Source organism: Tiliqua scincoides, chromosome 1 (genome assembly GCF_035046505.1).
Source record: "Tiliqua scincoides isolate rTilSci1 chromosome 1, rTilSci1.hap2, whole genome shotgun sequence".
Lineage (NCBI taxonomy): Eukaryota > Metazoa > Chordata > Lepidosauria > Squamata > Scincidae > Tiliqua > Tiliqua scincoides.
Genome location: NC_089821.1, coordinates 107,178,156 through 107,193,276, shown reverse-complemented (window position 1 = coordinate 107,193,276; position 15,121 = coordinate 107,178,156). Strand labels below are relative to the sequence as shown.

The window sequence follows — 15,121 nt, the reverse complement described above, 5'->3', positions numbered from 1 at the left end:
CAAGTCTTTTTTCAGATTTTTGGAAGCTGTGACGTACACTGGGCTGTCATGTGCTTGATGATTAATGGAAGCCTCTTATTTTTGTGTGGTTCTTCTAGTTGTGCTGCAAATTATATTAGGCGTTTAACGACCAACGCAAGATAGGAATTGTAGGGGAAGAGTGACAGGGGCGTTCTTTGTACTTGTTTAAAATTGCAGGTACCACACTAGCTTTAGTGGGACCTTAGCTGCACGTTACACTTAGCAGGATTTATCTCCATAGCACACCAGGAACCTGAGATGTAGTTCAACTTAATCACTTGCCCACAGCCTCAGTGAGTTAGTGTCAGAACCTGGAACAGAGCCAAATTTTAACTTGCTCATCTGTGTCCTTCCAAATGTGACGCAAAGGAAAAATAATGTAGCAGTGTGGTCTCCGATTCTCAGGCAGTCTGAAGCAACGTTTTGACATTGCTGAAGTTCTCCGTTCCCATGATAAGCACGTTAAAATAGGAACTAGAATGACGTTCAAAGTTAGTTTTTAATGTGAGCTGTGCTTCTAAAATGGGTGAGGTTTTTTAAAAAGAGGGAGGAGAATCAGGAAATGGGGCTGGGGGGCAGGCAGGCAGGAAACAAATATATGAGAGAGACAGTAAAAAAAGACTGGCGAAGAAAGAAACTGGTAGAAAGATTTTTCCACACGCAAAACAATTGCTTATAAGGTTCTTAGGGTCCAATCCTATCCAACTTTCCAGCACTGCTGCAGCCGCAATGTAGCCCCAAGGTAAGGGAACAAATGTTCCCATACCTTGAAGAGGCCTCTGTGACTGCCTCTCCACCACAGGATGCAGTGCATGCCCCATTGGCAAAGCTACACTGGCACTAGAAAATTGGATAGGATTGGGCCCTTAAATATTTATGCAGTGGGCAGTTGTTGGCATAGTTTAAGTGGTGATAGAGGTATTTCACTTACTTATGTCTCTCCTTGTGTCATCCTCAGGTCAGTACTTTTGAAACTGATCTAGTATGTATCTGAGACCCATATGAAATTCCTTTGTGTTTTTCTTATTGTTAGGAATTTTGGACTTTTTACAAAGATTTTTTCATCATAGGTATAAACATTGGAAGTAGTAGAAGAGAATTGGGGCGTAAAGCACTGGGTATGAATCTCTTAGAAAGGAGTCTTTCATGTCCTTTGAATATTTTTTTAATAAACATTTATTGGGGGTGTTCTTTAAGGAAAGAAAATTGCAATTGAAAACGCCAACATAGTAACAAGAAAATGATTTCATTTTAATGCAAAATGCAGAGATCAGTAAATTTTCATGAGTGAGAGAAGAATTCCAGATGCATGCTTAGGCACACAGGTAAGTAAGGGCCCAGTCCTATGCACCTTTCCAATACCAGTGTAACCACAATGCAACCCCAAGGTAAGGGAACAGATGTTCCCTTACCTTGAGGAGGCCTCTGTGACTCCCCACCACAGGGTGCAGCACACACCCCATTGGCATGGCTGCACCAGCACTGGAAAATTGGATAGGATTGGGCCCTAAAATAGAATCAAGGCTTCTATGCCCAACTGTTAATCAGCATTGAGAAGTTACTAGAAGTAGTTATTGACTATATAATTATTGAACAAAAAGTATTTACAGGTTTTTTTGGTCCGTAATTGATGTGTGTCCGTTTAGTTTTTTCAGAGCTTCTAGTTCAACAAGGTAGGAGAGACTGGAATCACTAATTTAGCTTGTATAGGATCAAATCAAATATTGCCAAATTGAGTTTTACCAAAGTGTCTTTTCTGGCATTCAGGTTATTTTGGATTACTACGCTGAAGTTTACTTTAAATTTTTTAGCAGGGAGTTGGTTTCAAATGTGTTGGTATGTAGTATTTTGAGGTGGGCACGTAGTACAGGTTCTTCTCTGTAGCAGCACCCAGGCTGTGAAATTCCTTCTCTCAGGAAAGGAGAGTTCTGGTCGCCGCATCTCAAAAAAGACATAGTGGAAATGGAAAAGGTGCAAAAGAGAGCGACTAAGATGATTACGGGGCTGGGGCACCTTCCTTATGAGGAAAGGCTACGGCGTTTGGGCCTCTTCAGCCTAGAAAAGAGACGCTTGAGGGGGGACATGATAGAGACATACAAAATTATGCAGGGAATGGACAGAGTGGATAGGGAGATGCTCTTTACACTCTCACATAATACCAGAACCAGGGGACATCCACTCAAATTGAGTGTTGGGCGGGTTAGGACAGACAAAAGAAAATATTTCTTTACTCAGCGCGTGGTCGGTCTGTGGAACTCCTTGCCACAGGATGTGGTGCTGGCGTCTAGCCTAGACGCCTTTAAAAGGGGATTGGACAAGTTTCTGGAGGAAAAATCCATTATGGGGTACAAGCCATGATGTCTATGTGCAACCTCCTGATTTTAGAAATGGGTTATGTCAGAATGCCAGATGCAGGGGAGGGCACCAGGATGAGGTCTCTTGTTATCTGGTGTGCTCCCTGGGCCATTTGGTGGGCCGCTGTGAGATACAGGAAGCTGGACTAGATGGGCCTATGGCCTGATCCAGTGGGGCTGTTCTTATGTTCTTATGAAATTCAGGCTGCTTGACATCCAGTGGTTTTTACGCTTATGTGAATTTGCCAGCAGCCTCTGCTACCATCCCTGCTCCGTCCCAGGCTTTAAACCATCCTGCCCTAGCTCTGAAATGCCAACCAACTGAGTGGTGGGGACACTTACTACCTCATATAAGTAAGTAAGTACATGTCCCTCATGTAAGAAACCTCTTCCACGTCCCGCCAGCACAGATTGATTCTCTTCAAAATATTTGAGGTATTTTCTGCTCGCCTCATCCCAAGTCTCAATATTTGGTGTTATAGGCCAGTGGTGTGCTGCAGTACTGAGGCTCAGGGCTAGAAAACCTGAAAGGTACTCAACAATCTTGTGCTATATTCTAAGAAGATGGATTTCCCAGTTTATCTTCCACCTCCACCATTTCTTAAGTACTGTATATCAATTTATATGCATTTCTCAATGTGTCCATCCATGCCCCCCCCACTTGTTCTTACCCTTCCTGGGGGTGGGTGGGGGTGGACGAGTTTCTTCTCAGTACAAGTGCCAACTCATATTCACCATGATCGTGAAGGTATAAGGCAGTGGTTTTCAAACTCCTGTGGAGAGTTTGAGCCACTGTAAGTCCTTGCGGGGGTGGGGGGGAGGCAGCGGGGGCGGAGGGAAGGCAGTGGCGCAATCCTGGGGATTGCGCCGCTGCCTCCTCCCTGTCTACAGGCTGCCCCCGCCCCTTAAGGGGGCAGAGGCCAGGGCCCACAGGCTGGGGCGTCGCGACTCCCCAGTCTGAAAAGCCCTGGTATAAGGGCACACAGACCTTTGTTGAACTTAGTAGATAGTCTTTTCATGCTAGCTAAGTATGCTCATTTGCTTCATTAGTGGTCTTAGCCACTGTGGCACCCAGGTATGCCGCAGTCCCAGAGGTCCTCAGAATACCTCCAGGAGGAGGCATTGGGCGCAGGCGGCACAGCTTGGAAATAAAGGCTTGCTGAGTTGGACTCCAAGACAAAACCTGAAAGCCAGAGATCAGTGCACAGGGAGCGCCAAATGCTGCCCCTACCCCACCCAGGAACGCCAGAAGTACCTCCAGTCTCCCCCTGGAACTCTCTCCTCCCCGGTACACCTCTGGTTTTTACCTTTTCGGTACTCTTCTTTCTCTGGCCACCTTGATCTTTTTGGTGGTTTTTTGAGTTTTTGCTTGCTTGGTGTGAACCTTTTGGCTTCATCTTACTGTTATTTTGCCTTTCTGCTGGCAGCATTCCTCTCACTGTGTACTTTCTGTACTAGTTTTACTCTTACTCTACTCCCTCACTCCCAATGCTGTTCAACAACTTCAGTAGCTCAACTGCCATAGAATCTGGACTCTTAAAGGCCCCCAATGCATTCTGTGTTTGAGGAGAAGCTTTGTACCTTTGTGCACTTTGAAACTTTTTACTGCTTGTGTGGCAATAGTGATGATTTTATAGCTTGATGGCAAATTTCACAATTCAGGATGTCTTTGCTTTAACTTGAAGCTTTTGCGTGGGTTTCAGTATTAGCAGTCAAACACTCTTAAGAAAATCTGAACTCTGTAGACTGATTCATTAAATGAGTTGTTTACCAATTTGTTGTACTGTATTTTCAAAAGGAGTTTCCAATAACTAGGTATATTGAAGGTTTCAAATGTAATATTCTAGACTGTTTTTGAGAATAAAGTAGCATTATAAGCTAAATCAGGGTTGCCCAAATCCTGGTCCGGGGGCCACTTACAACCCTTGGGGACTTCCAGTCTGGCCTGTGCGGAGCCCCCCAGTCTCCAGTGAGCCTCCGGCCCTCTGGAGACTTGCTGGAGCCTGTACTGGCGCAACGCAACTGTGCTCAGTGTGAGGGCGACTGTTCAACCTCTCACATGAGAGGTTGGAAGATCTAAGTGATTTAAGTTGGTTCAAAATTAAAGGTGGAACCTCCTTATTTGCAATATTTTTAATGGTGAAGCTGACAATGCAGGTCCCCAGGACCTGAGCCCCACCTGAGCCCTCTGGAGGTGACAGGAGCTGCACTAGCTGTCCAGTCGCCTCTGGAGGCGTTCTAAGGCCCATGGAGGGCCTCTGCAGGTCCTAGAGAGGAAAAAAATCAGAAGTGCTTCTCTAGGACCTCCGAAGGCCTTTCCAAGGCCCGTGGAGGCTACGTGCAACCTCCACGTGCCTCAGAAGGGCCTCCGGAGGCGACTGAAGCACAGGCCTCTGAGGCATTGGCCAAAAACTGGAACTGCCCTTCTAGGACCTCCGGAGGCCATTTTGAGGCCCATGGAGGCTGTGCGCAGCCTCCATGGGCCTGAGAACAGCTCCGGATGCAATGTCGTGTTCATAGGTGGGCGGAGCCCAAATTTTACGTGACTTGGTTCCATACGAAATTTGGACTTCGCATGGGTTCCAGGCACGGAACCCTCGCAAATAACAAGGCTTCACCTGTGTGTGATACTTAACAAGAGCAGGCAGCAAATGTATGTGTTCTACCTAATCTGTTTCCCCAGTATCTTGGTTACCAGAATGACAGTTAAACTTCCCCTCCTGACTGATGACTTTTTTCAAATTTGGAAGATGTATCTCTGGACTAATGAAAGGAAGGAGATTTTCCCTCTAGGAAGGAGGTTGATTGAGCCTTCAGAGGCAAGGCTTAAGTTCATGATGATCACTTTATGCATTCATATGCTTTAGCCATCAAAGAAACAAATAATGCCCTGTACTTGTAATTTTAAGAATGTTTAATTTGAAAGGTATATTGAAGTTAATGGGACTTTCTTCTTAGTTACTACCTAGATTTAATGGGTTTAAGCTGCAGGAGAAGATATTTTTTTTCTGGATATCAGGCAGAAATTTTTAATGATAGGAACACTTCAACAATGGAACCGGTTATCAAAGAAGGTGTTGGGTTCTCCCTCACTGGAGGTCTTCAAGCAGAGCCTTGGCAAATGCTAATTTGAGATGCTGTAGGAAGGATATTCCTGTTTTTAGGCAGGATGTTGGACTAAATGACCTTGAAGGCCTCTTCTAATTGTGATTCTATGCATTGAGGTGTGCATCTAATAATGTTTACAATGCACTTTAATAGTGTGCTATTATGTGCATGTTCCAATTACATCGTGGCAATATCTAACAATAATAAGGTGCTCTTAGGAAGCTTCTAGGTCACCATATATTGATTGCTTGTGTCTTTGGTATGCTTTGAAGATTGGGAATGTGAGTGATAGTGAGCTTACTGGTAGTTGTATAACTGTAGTGAGTACTTACGCATCTCATAAGATAGGTGCCTGAAATAGTCCCTGAAAACAATCTCCTAGCTTTTCATCTTCTGTGATTTTCATGTCCCTAATATGACTGAAAGTCTCAGAGTTGGTTTGTGATAACCAGCAGTTACGCATGTAGAGCTAGTTCAAAATTAATGTAGAGTTTAAAGTTGTTTGAAAGCTTTTCCTTTCTATTGTAGAAGCAGTTTGCTTAGTGATTCCCTTATTTTAAAGCAGGGTGGTCCAACACACAGTCCATGATGCCTTTTTTGGTGGCCCTCAAAATTATCTGTTGTACTCACCACCTCCTCCTGCTTCAGTGGCTTTTCAATCTCCCTGCTGTGCCATTCCAGCTTCTCCTTTGGAGAAGGAGAAGCCAGAATGACGAGAAGCCCCACTGCCGCCGCTTCCTCCATCTCAGCCTGCTTTTCCTCCTGCCTCCTCTTCCCCCAAGTGACTTCAGTGACTCAGAACCTGGAAACAATTGGTTAGTGATGTTGTCATGTCACTGCCAATTACTACCATATCTGTGCACTTGGTGTGGGGGTGTTTGGGGTGACGTCAGGGTCTTATGGGTGCCCTTAGTATTAAAAGGTGGACTGCCCTGTTCGAAAGCATCTAAAAGTGCTTATACAAAATTAAGTGTTAAAACTTAGAGTAGCCTTGTACATTCACTGGTGGTTCTTTTCTCCATCGTGTAGAGAGAAGCATGTGCAGACTACAGGAACATGCTTTTAACATTTCCAGATCACTGGAGCTGAAGTGTTTCATATAAACCTTATAGGGCAAGTTTGGGTCTGAATAATATCAATGAAACGGGCAAGTTAAATTCAAACTTGTTGCCTCTTTATTGTTCGCTTTCCTCACATGAACAACATTAGGAGGCCTTATGCCCATCACTGCTTCCACAGGTTAATTGGTTTATGGTGGATTGATGGGATCTAGTCTCTATTAGGCTGGTAGAAATTGAATGGAAAGGGAAAAGAACATGTATGTTATATGTTGTTAGCCGCCCTGGGTCCCTTTGGGGAGAAGGGCGGGATATAAATAAAGTTTTTATTATTATTATTATTATTATTTATTAAAAGAAGAAAAAAATTACCAAATTGCCGCATTGCATCTTGTTAGATGCTGTTGAGTACTCAAATGCTAGAGGGCTACCTGCATCCCTTAATTGTGAGAGCTTTCTAGCAGTATGTTCTGACTGGCAACAGCAGTCTTGCCATTTTGAGAGAGAAGGAAAGGCACCAAGTCATGGCGCTTCTTAATGTTCTTAGCTATGATATAAATAATTCTTTCTTTGTTGCTTTTCTTGGATGTTCTCCATCTTCGTAAAATAATGCAAGTCATAGAATCACCTCCTTTTTGTAGTCATTTCTGAGTTTACATTGGTATTTGATGTGCTGGCATATATTGGCATTGAGAATGTGTGAATATTAAAATGGTGTTTTGTTCCCAGTTTTGTTCCATTGATTTTGTTTGCATTTCTATGTTTGTATGCATTTCTAGGAAAAAAAATTGATTGGATTGTTAATAAAGAGAATTTTTTTTCCTCATACACATCAGTGTCCTTATTTATATGGATAATATGGAAAACCAACATGCTTCGTTGTAATGCTCAGGCATTGGTTTACCCATTGCAGTTTCCCCCCTTCTTTTATACTTTGTCTACTGGAAGAGGAGTGTTTTGAATATGCGCTTGGGAACTGGCATTCAGCTAGATACTGTGTGCCAATAATTCCTTGGAGGCTAACTCCTTGTATCTCACTTGTGCAAGAGTTGATTCTACTGTTTTTTTTTTTGTTCATCTGTTAACATGAATTTATTGAGCAATTTGAGGGAATAACACCTTTCTGATTCAGTTCTCTGTCCTTATCTTTCTGTATTTTGAAAATAACTTTAGTGAAGGGGCCAGAAAATGCCTGAAGGCATGCATACTTATTTCGGAAAAGTTAGGTGTGAGTAAAGAATTATGAACTTAGGAGAGGTTGTCTTGCTGGAATCTTGCTGTTGTAGAACTTTCCTTCTTGCTGCTGAATATGAGAGGAAGCTTTACAGTTCCTGGCCAGTTAACGGAAGTGCCAGTATTCTGATCCTCAGAGGAGGAGCTATCACTTTGACATCTTACAAAGAGCAGGAGAGCAGCTTCACTGTTACTTGTTTTTTTTATTGGCAATGTTTGTACATCATATCTATGTATATTTAAAAAAGTTAAGGAAGAAAATCTGCATGGAGGGACCATGCTGTCTGTCCTATAATAGAGACCTTGCCTTCTGATTGGTAGCTTGAGAAAATATAAGCATTTTTTTAGCATTAGGAAAGATTTGGAATATTATTTATTTAACTCTCAAAATTGTGCCCCATAGTCAAGGTGTGGGTTAAAAATGCATAAAAACACAAAACACTGTCTTTTTGGTGTTAAAATATCTGAATAAAAACACAAAACACCACATTTTGGTGTTTAAGATATTTACCAGAAGTTAAGAGAGATTACTTTTCCAGTTAGAAATAATACTGTGGCTGCATCTGCTGACACTATATTGTCTATATCAGTGGTTCTCAAAATTTAGGAGATTTACTCCCAAGTAAGCCTTTACAGGGGTAGGGGCGAGGACAGTGACACAGTCCCAAGGATCACACTGCTAAGGGGAGGTGCTTTCACTTTCATTCATGTACGGCTGCTGGAGGCTCCAGGAGGTGCGGGGAGCCTCACGCAGCCCTCCTCAGGGCTCCCGGATGCTTGGAATGTGGAGAAATAAGCAAGCACAAAGAACTTCCTGTTTGTGATGCAAAGAGGAAGTGCTTTGCACTTGCTTATTTCTCAATTTTCCAGGCATTGGGGAGCCATGTGGAGAGTTGCACGGGGCTCCTTGCACCTCCTGGAGCCTCCAGCAACCCTACATGATTAAAAGTGAAAGCACCCCCCTTGGCAACTGATCCTGGGAATCATGTTGCTGCCTCTCCCCTTCCCCTGCCCCTTAAAGGGACAGGGGAACCTTTATACAAAGTGGTGGGTTGTGACCTACCAGTTTGGGAATCACAGGTCTATATCATCTGCAAAGTACATTTTTAAGCAGTTATAATTTATTAAAATATGCCCTTGGAATAAAAACATGACACCAGAATTTCCTGTCTTAAACAGGAAACTTTAGAAAAAACTTCACCAAAACACAGTCCTACCCATTGTAAACTCTTCTTGGAAACGTATGTAAACTAAGGAATGATTCAATAACATTCAACGTAATACCAGTGGGGTCTCTTCATCTCCGGATTCATGACCCGCTGTTTTACCTCATCTTGGGTCCTGAATCTGTGAGTCTCTTCACCTACTGTCCTCTGAATGTGACAGGAGCTGTGCTTTTATTGTATTCTGAGGGCCTATTGGGCCCCTGGAAGGCCAAAAACCAGCACTTCTAGTTTTCAGCCAAAAATTGAAGAGTCTGTTTTTGGCCTTCTGGGGCCTCAGAAGGCCTCCAGTGCAGTGTTTCTCAAACTGTGGGTTGGGACCCACTAGGTGGGTCGCGAGCCAATTTCAGGTGGGTCCCCATCCATTTCAGTATTTTATTTTTAATATATTTGACTTGATACTACCATGATATGTGACTGCATTTGGGGACATATTATAGACCTGTAGCTTTTAACAAGCTATTATGTATATTCTTTTAACAATGATAGTAAATGGAACTTACCCCTAGGTAAGTGCAGCCTAGGATTGTTAAAGCTTTCCTGCTTGATGATATCACTTCTGATCATGACATCACTTCTGGTGGGTCCTGATAGATTCTCATTCTAAAAAGTGGGTCCCGGTGCTAAATGTGTGAGAACCACTGCTCCAGTGGGTTGGGGTTGCCACCCACGGCCTCTCTAGCCCTCAGAAGCATCTCCAAACGTGACCAGAGCTCAGCAGGTGGAGAGATATGTGGATTTGGTTATAAGTAGGAGGTCTGGGAATGGTTCCTCCATGGATAGTGAGGCACCACCAGTACAGGGGCCCCCGTATCCGTGAATCCTGTATACACAGTTTTGCTTAACCACAGATACACTACCCCTCCTGCACCCTCTGAAGACTAGGGAAGCCCCTGGCTTCTGCAGGCCTCAGAATGGCCATTTAGTCTAAAGTAACTTCTGTTTTTTGTGTGTAAAACCAGAATTTTTTTAGGGCTGGGAAGTTATTATATACACATAATATAATTTAAAAGTTTGCTGTGAGAGACCTCATTGTAAATGACCTTATCTTCTTAAACTTTACAAAGGTATTTACTTTACAAACACTTCTGTTGAGCTGCAAAGCTGAATTTTTTGACTCTCCTCTTAGACATCAGCATTCTAATACATTCAGCAGCTGTCTGTTGGGATGCTATAATGGTGTATCCAAGCTTTGGATGCATTGTGCTCGAATTTGTTTTTCTTCTGCATTATGAGTTTGCTTAACCTTTCTGATTGCTTGTAAAACATGGTAGTATTTCATCCACCTTAATCTGTAGAACTAGGTTTGAAGAGGAAAAGAATAAGAAATGAAGACTGAGTAATGAAATGAAGGCTTCTGTTATCTTTATGTCCTGATTCAGTATCATATTTATTTTTCGTATAATGCTATCTGTGTACATGGTGCTTTACACAGGTATAGTCTCTGCTCCAGAGTGCTTACAGTCTAGACATGAGAGACAATAGAGGGAAATGGAGGAAAGGATAAAGAAGGAGAGGAATATGCATTTGACTCAGTAATGCATACCTAAGATTTGTTACAGTAAGAAAAGAGAATGAAGGTGCTATGGAAAAGGCTTTATGGAAAAGGAGAACTTTAAGAGGTTTGAAGGAAGTGAGTAAGGAAACATTATGCAGGTGTTGCAGGTGGCATTCATATAGGGCAGCAAAGGAAAAAGGGCAGAAACTTTTGTGAGAGCAGAAGTCTTGAGTGCTTGTAAACAGTAGAGCTAGAAAAAACGAAGGACATGGTTGGAAGATCATGGGAGTGAACTGAGAGATAGGGCAGGGCAATATCTGAGATCTTTGAAGGTAAGAGCAGGGAACATGGTATATCTAGTACTGGGGAGGAATCCAATGAAGGGATTTAAGGAAGGAGGTGACATGATCAGAGTGACAAAAGAGGTGAATTCTTTTTTGGCAGCAGAAAGTTGGATGGAGATGAGGGATCAGAATGAAAGACCAAGGTTGAAGTAGTTAAGGCAAGCAATGACCAGGCATGAACTAAATTTTTTGCTGAGGGAATACATACAGATGTACTTGTGTGTGTGTTCGTGTGTAAGGAACATCATGTTTTGGCAATGGACAATACAGGAATAAAAGGGAGAGAAAGAAGCTGAGGCTTTGAGCCTGATCAGCAGGGTAGAAAGATGGTGACATTCCACAATTTTTCAGGGATATTCAGGAGGGTGTGGTATTTTAGTTTGGCTGTCTTAAGTAGAGAAGAAATTAAGCTGAAAGGGTAGCATGTATTATGTCTTGCCTTAGTTTTAACTAATTTCATGAAGAATTGTTTCTTTTCATAGTCTTCAAAATAAATGTCAGTGATCAGCATTTTTTTCACTAAACCTAGAACACTGAGTGTTTTTCTAAAACACTTTTAGAAATATGAAATAACTGATTCAGAAGCCAACATTTTCAACAGAGTACATTTGACTAAGGAACATGCAGCATATTTGGTCCCCCTTCCCCAATCTGTATGCATTCTGTATCTGTATGCATTAATTCTTTTCCATATGCTCCTTGGCCTGGAGTCAGGGGCTCAGTGGGGAAGCAGTGTCCCACATAGTACAAGGAGCTGTAACCAGAGGGGGAAAATTCTCAGTGTGCATGCACAGACATGCTTGTCCATGAAAAATGGACTCTTTAAATTCAGGCTTTAGTGATAAAAAAACCCAAAATATTTCAGGATAGATCTTTTGTGACTGCTGACTTCAGAATTTGGCAGCAGGCATCTTAAAAGTACGTATGCGATATATTCACTGGAGTGGGTGGATAGTTTTAAAATAAGTTATTTGAACAAAGCCCAGTGCATTGAATTACCGACGGAAAAGTAATGGTGGGACAACAAAATGCTTTATATAAATTTAACAGAGTCTTAACAGTTACTTTTCAGCAATTGACTGTTGACTTGGGGCCCAATCCTATCCAACTTTCCCGTGATGATGTGGCCATGCCAGTGGGGTGTGTGTTGCATCCTGCAGTGGGGAAGTAGTCATGGAGGCCTCCTCAGGGAAAGAGAACATTTGTTCTCTTATCTTGGGGCTGCATTGCAGCTGAATCAGCACTGGAAATTTGGATAGAATTTGACCCCTAAGGTTCTTGACCAATAGAAGTGTCTTCAGCAGTTTTAACATAGCTATAAGCCACAATCCAGCACAGACTTAAGTATGCTTAAACCTCACTGAAGTCAGTGAGTGTATTTAATTTAAGTGTAAATCGCATAAAGTGTATTTAAGTGTAATGCAACAGCATTACAATTAAAGCTCTTTGCATATTTCATTTAGATTAGAAGGATAATGACCTATAATTCACATGTAAGTTGGCATAATGATCTAGATGTCCTAACTGTGTTCTTTCTCTTCAGACAGGAGATTTGGCCTCTGTACAATTAGCAGGAACTCCAAATAGATGGGAGGTGTTGTCTGCTACACCTACAACTATCAAAGATGAAGCTGGAAACATAGTACAGATTCCAGGGTCTGCCACAGTAACATCAAGTGGGCAGTATGTTCTTCCCCTTCAAAGTTTGCAGAACCAACAGATATTTTCTGTTGCACCTGGATCGGATTCATCAAATGGTACTGTGTCCAATGTCCAATATCAAGTAATACCGCAAATTCAGACAGCGGATGGTCAGCAGGTTCAGCTTGGTTTTGCAACCTCTTCTGACAATGGTAGTGTAAATCAAGAAACTGGTCAAATTCAAATCATTCCTGGCTCCAATCAAACCATTATTGCCTCTGGAACATCTTCTAGTAACATTCAGAATATTTTATCACAGACTGGCCAAGTCCAGGGGGTTGCAATTGGTGGTTCATCTTTTCCTGGGCAAGCACAGGTAGTTGCTAATGTTCCTCTTGGACTGCCAGGAAACATTGCTTTTGTTCCCATCAATAGTGTAGATCTAGATTCTCTGGGACTCAGTGGTTCTCAAACCATGACTGCAGGCATTAATGCTGATGGACATTTGATAAGTACTGCGCAGGCAATGGATAGTTCGGACACTTCAGATAGGACTGCTGAACAGGTTTCTCCTGAAATGACAGAAACCACCACCGATACAGACTTATTTGTGCCAACATCATCTTCATCACAACTGCCTGTTACCATAGACAGTTCTAGTATATTGGAACAAAATGCGAACAGTTTACCCGCTACTCCTGGGCAAGTACACAGTTCTGATCTTCAGGGAAATTACATCCAAACATCAGTCTCGGATGAGACACAGGCTCAGAATATTCAGGTCTCCACAGCACAGCCTATTGTACAGCATATACAACTTCAAGAATCTCAGCAAGCCACCAGTCAAGCCCAAATTGTACAAGGTATTGCGCAACAGACAATCCATGGGGTGCAAGCCAGCCAAGGTATATCGCAGCAGGCTTTGCAGAATCTTCAGCTTCAATTGAATCCTGGAACGTTTTTAATCCAGGCACAAACAGTGACCCCGTCCGGGCAGATAACTTGGCAGACATTTCAAGTGCAAGGAGTCCAGAACTTGCAGAACTTACAGCTTCAGAATGCTCCTGGCCAACAGATAACTTTGACACCTGTGCAGACGCTCACTCTTGGTCAAGTTGCAGCTGGTGGGGCTTTGACTTCAACTCCCGTTAGTCTAAGTACTGCTCAGTTACCAAATCTACAGACAGTAACAATAAATTCCATTGATTCTGGTGGCATTCAGCTGCACCCAGGAGAAAATGCTGACAGTCCTGCAGGTATTTATTTCACTATAATCATTTGTGTAAAGCTGTCTGCACTCCTTATGCTTTGAATGCTGATAAATGCTAATCACATTCGCTCGCCCTTGAAGCACCTAAGCCTGCTTGTAACCAGAAATATTTTCTTTCAACTGCTGCAACTCGCAAAGTAGACAGTTTACTTTCTAAGGTGTACAATTCTATTTCTTCTGTTTGCATTAATTATCCTGTTCATGCTGTCAGAAGTTCATGTTTTATTAATTGTATTCAGACTTTAGGTCTCAAGATTCCAGGCACCAGGTTTAGAAATGCTCCCTTGCATCACATACTTCCAGGTTAATGACGTAGGTTTTAAGACCTGGTGCAAAGGCAAAACATTGATAGTACTTTTTTGTTCTTCATTTAGCTTTTAACTAAAGGCCAGGATTTGGAGAGCCTATGACTTTGTTCCATGAGGTCAAGGGGGCTTTAGACTTTTTTCTTCAAACATCAGCCCATCGTGCCATATGACAAACTGCTTTTGAAGCTAAGGGGAGTTTCAGTAGCAGTCATATTGTTGGCATAGGAATTTGCACTTCTGAGTAAATGTCAAATAGTCAAATGAGCTAGAAGATGTTCCTTGCGTGATCCGAAGCAGCCGCTTAGAAAAGTATTCACATGTATTCATCTTTAAGACCTCTTCTCTATTTATTCACTGTTTTTATTCACATGATAGGGCCATGTAGCTATATCAATCACCTTGCTATTTTGAAAAACTGCTTTCTTTCCTTTTTTTTTTGGAAAGGAAATTTTAAAATTTACAATTTTGTATAATATAAACAAAGTCCAGATACCTACATCAGTTTTTAGAGATTCAAGTGCAGTTATACTTGCACAATATTATTTATTTACTTACTTATATCCCACTTTATCTCCCTAGTACAATATCTCACTTGCATATACATTGAGCTAACAGTTCAGTGTTAAACATAGTCTTTTTTTCCTAGTACAGATTGTTGCTATTTATCCAGCAATCAAACTTTAAAGTTCTATACCAAAAGTACTTGCATAAATCAGGGTTACTGAAACAGATTTTTGATTTCAGAATTCACACACACAGTTTTTATTCTCCACATGAGCCATACGTGAGAGGAATTGTGGGGCAGAAACTTCAGTATGAATTGGGCCATGGGTGAATACTGTCTGCAACCATTTCTGTGCTCCTGGTGGTCTCTCTTACAGTCAGTAAACTTTTCTCATGAGCACTTTCGAGAGTGAGCCTGATGTCTTATAGATGCTAACAAAGACTTCCTGAATTCTTCACTCCTAACTTTGGGATACCTCAGTTCTTGCTGCTGAGTTTAAAACAATATTTTTTACATCTTTCCCCAGAACCAATATATGTATGTAAAGTTGGAATACAA

General features: G+C 42.0%; 1 protein-coding gene across 1 annotated transcript in view; it reads left to right on the top strand.

Annotated features, from left to right (window-relative positions):
- The window catches only part of SP3 (Sp3 transcription factor), a 29,908-nt gene that overhangs the window by 1,617 nt on the left and 13,170 nt on the right, over positions 1-15,121 (top strand). The window contains exon 4 of the mRNA XM_066612244.1: positions 12,383-13,736. Coding sequence (XP_066468341.1) covers positions 12,383-13,736 — 1,354 coding nt within the window. The remainder of the gene's footprint in view (positions 1-12,382; positions 13,737-15,121) is intronic.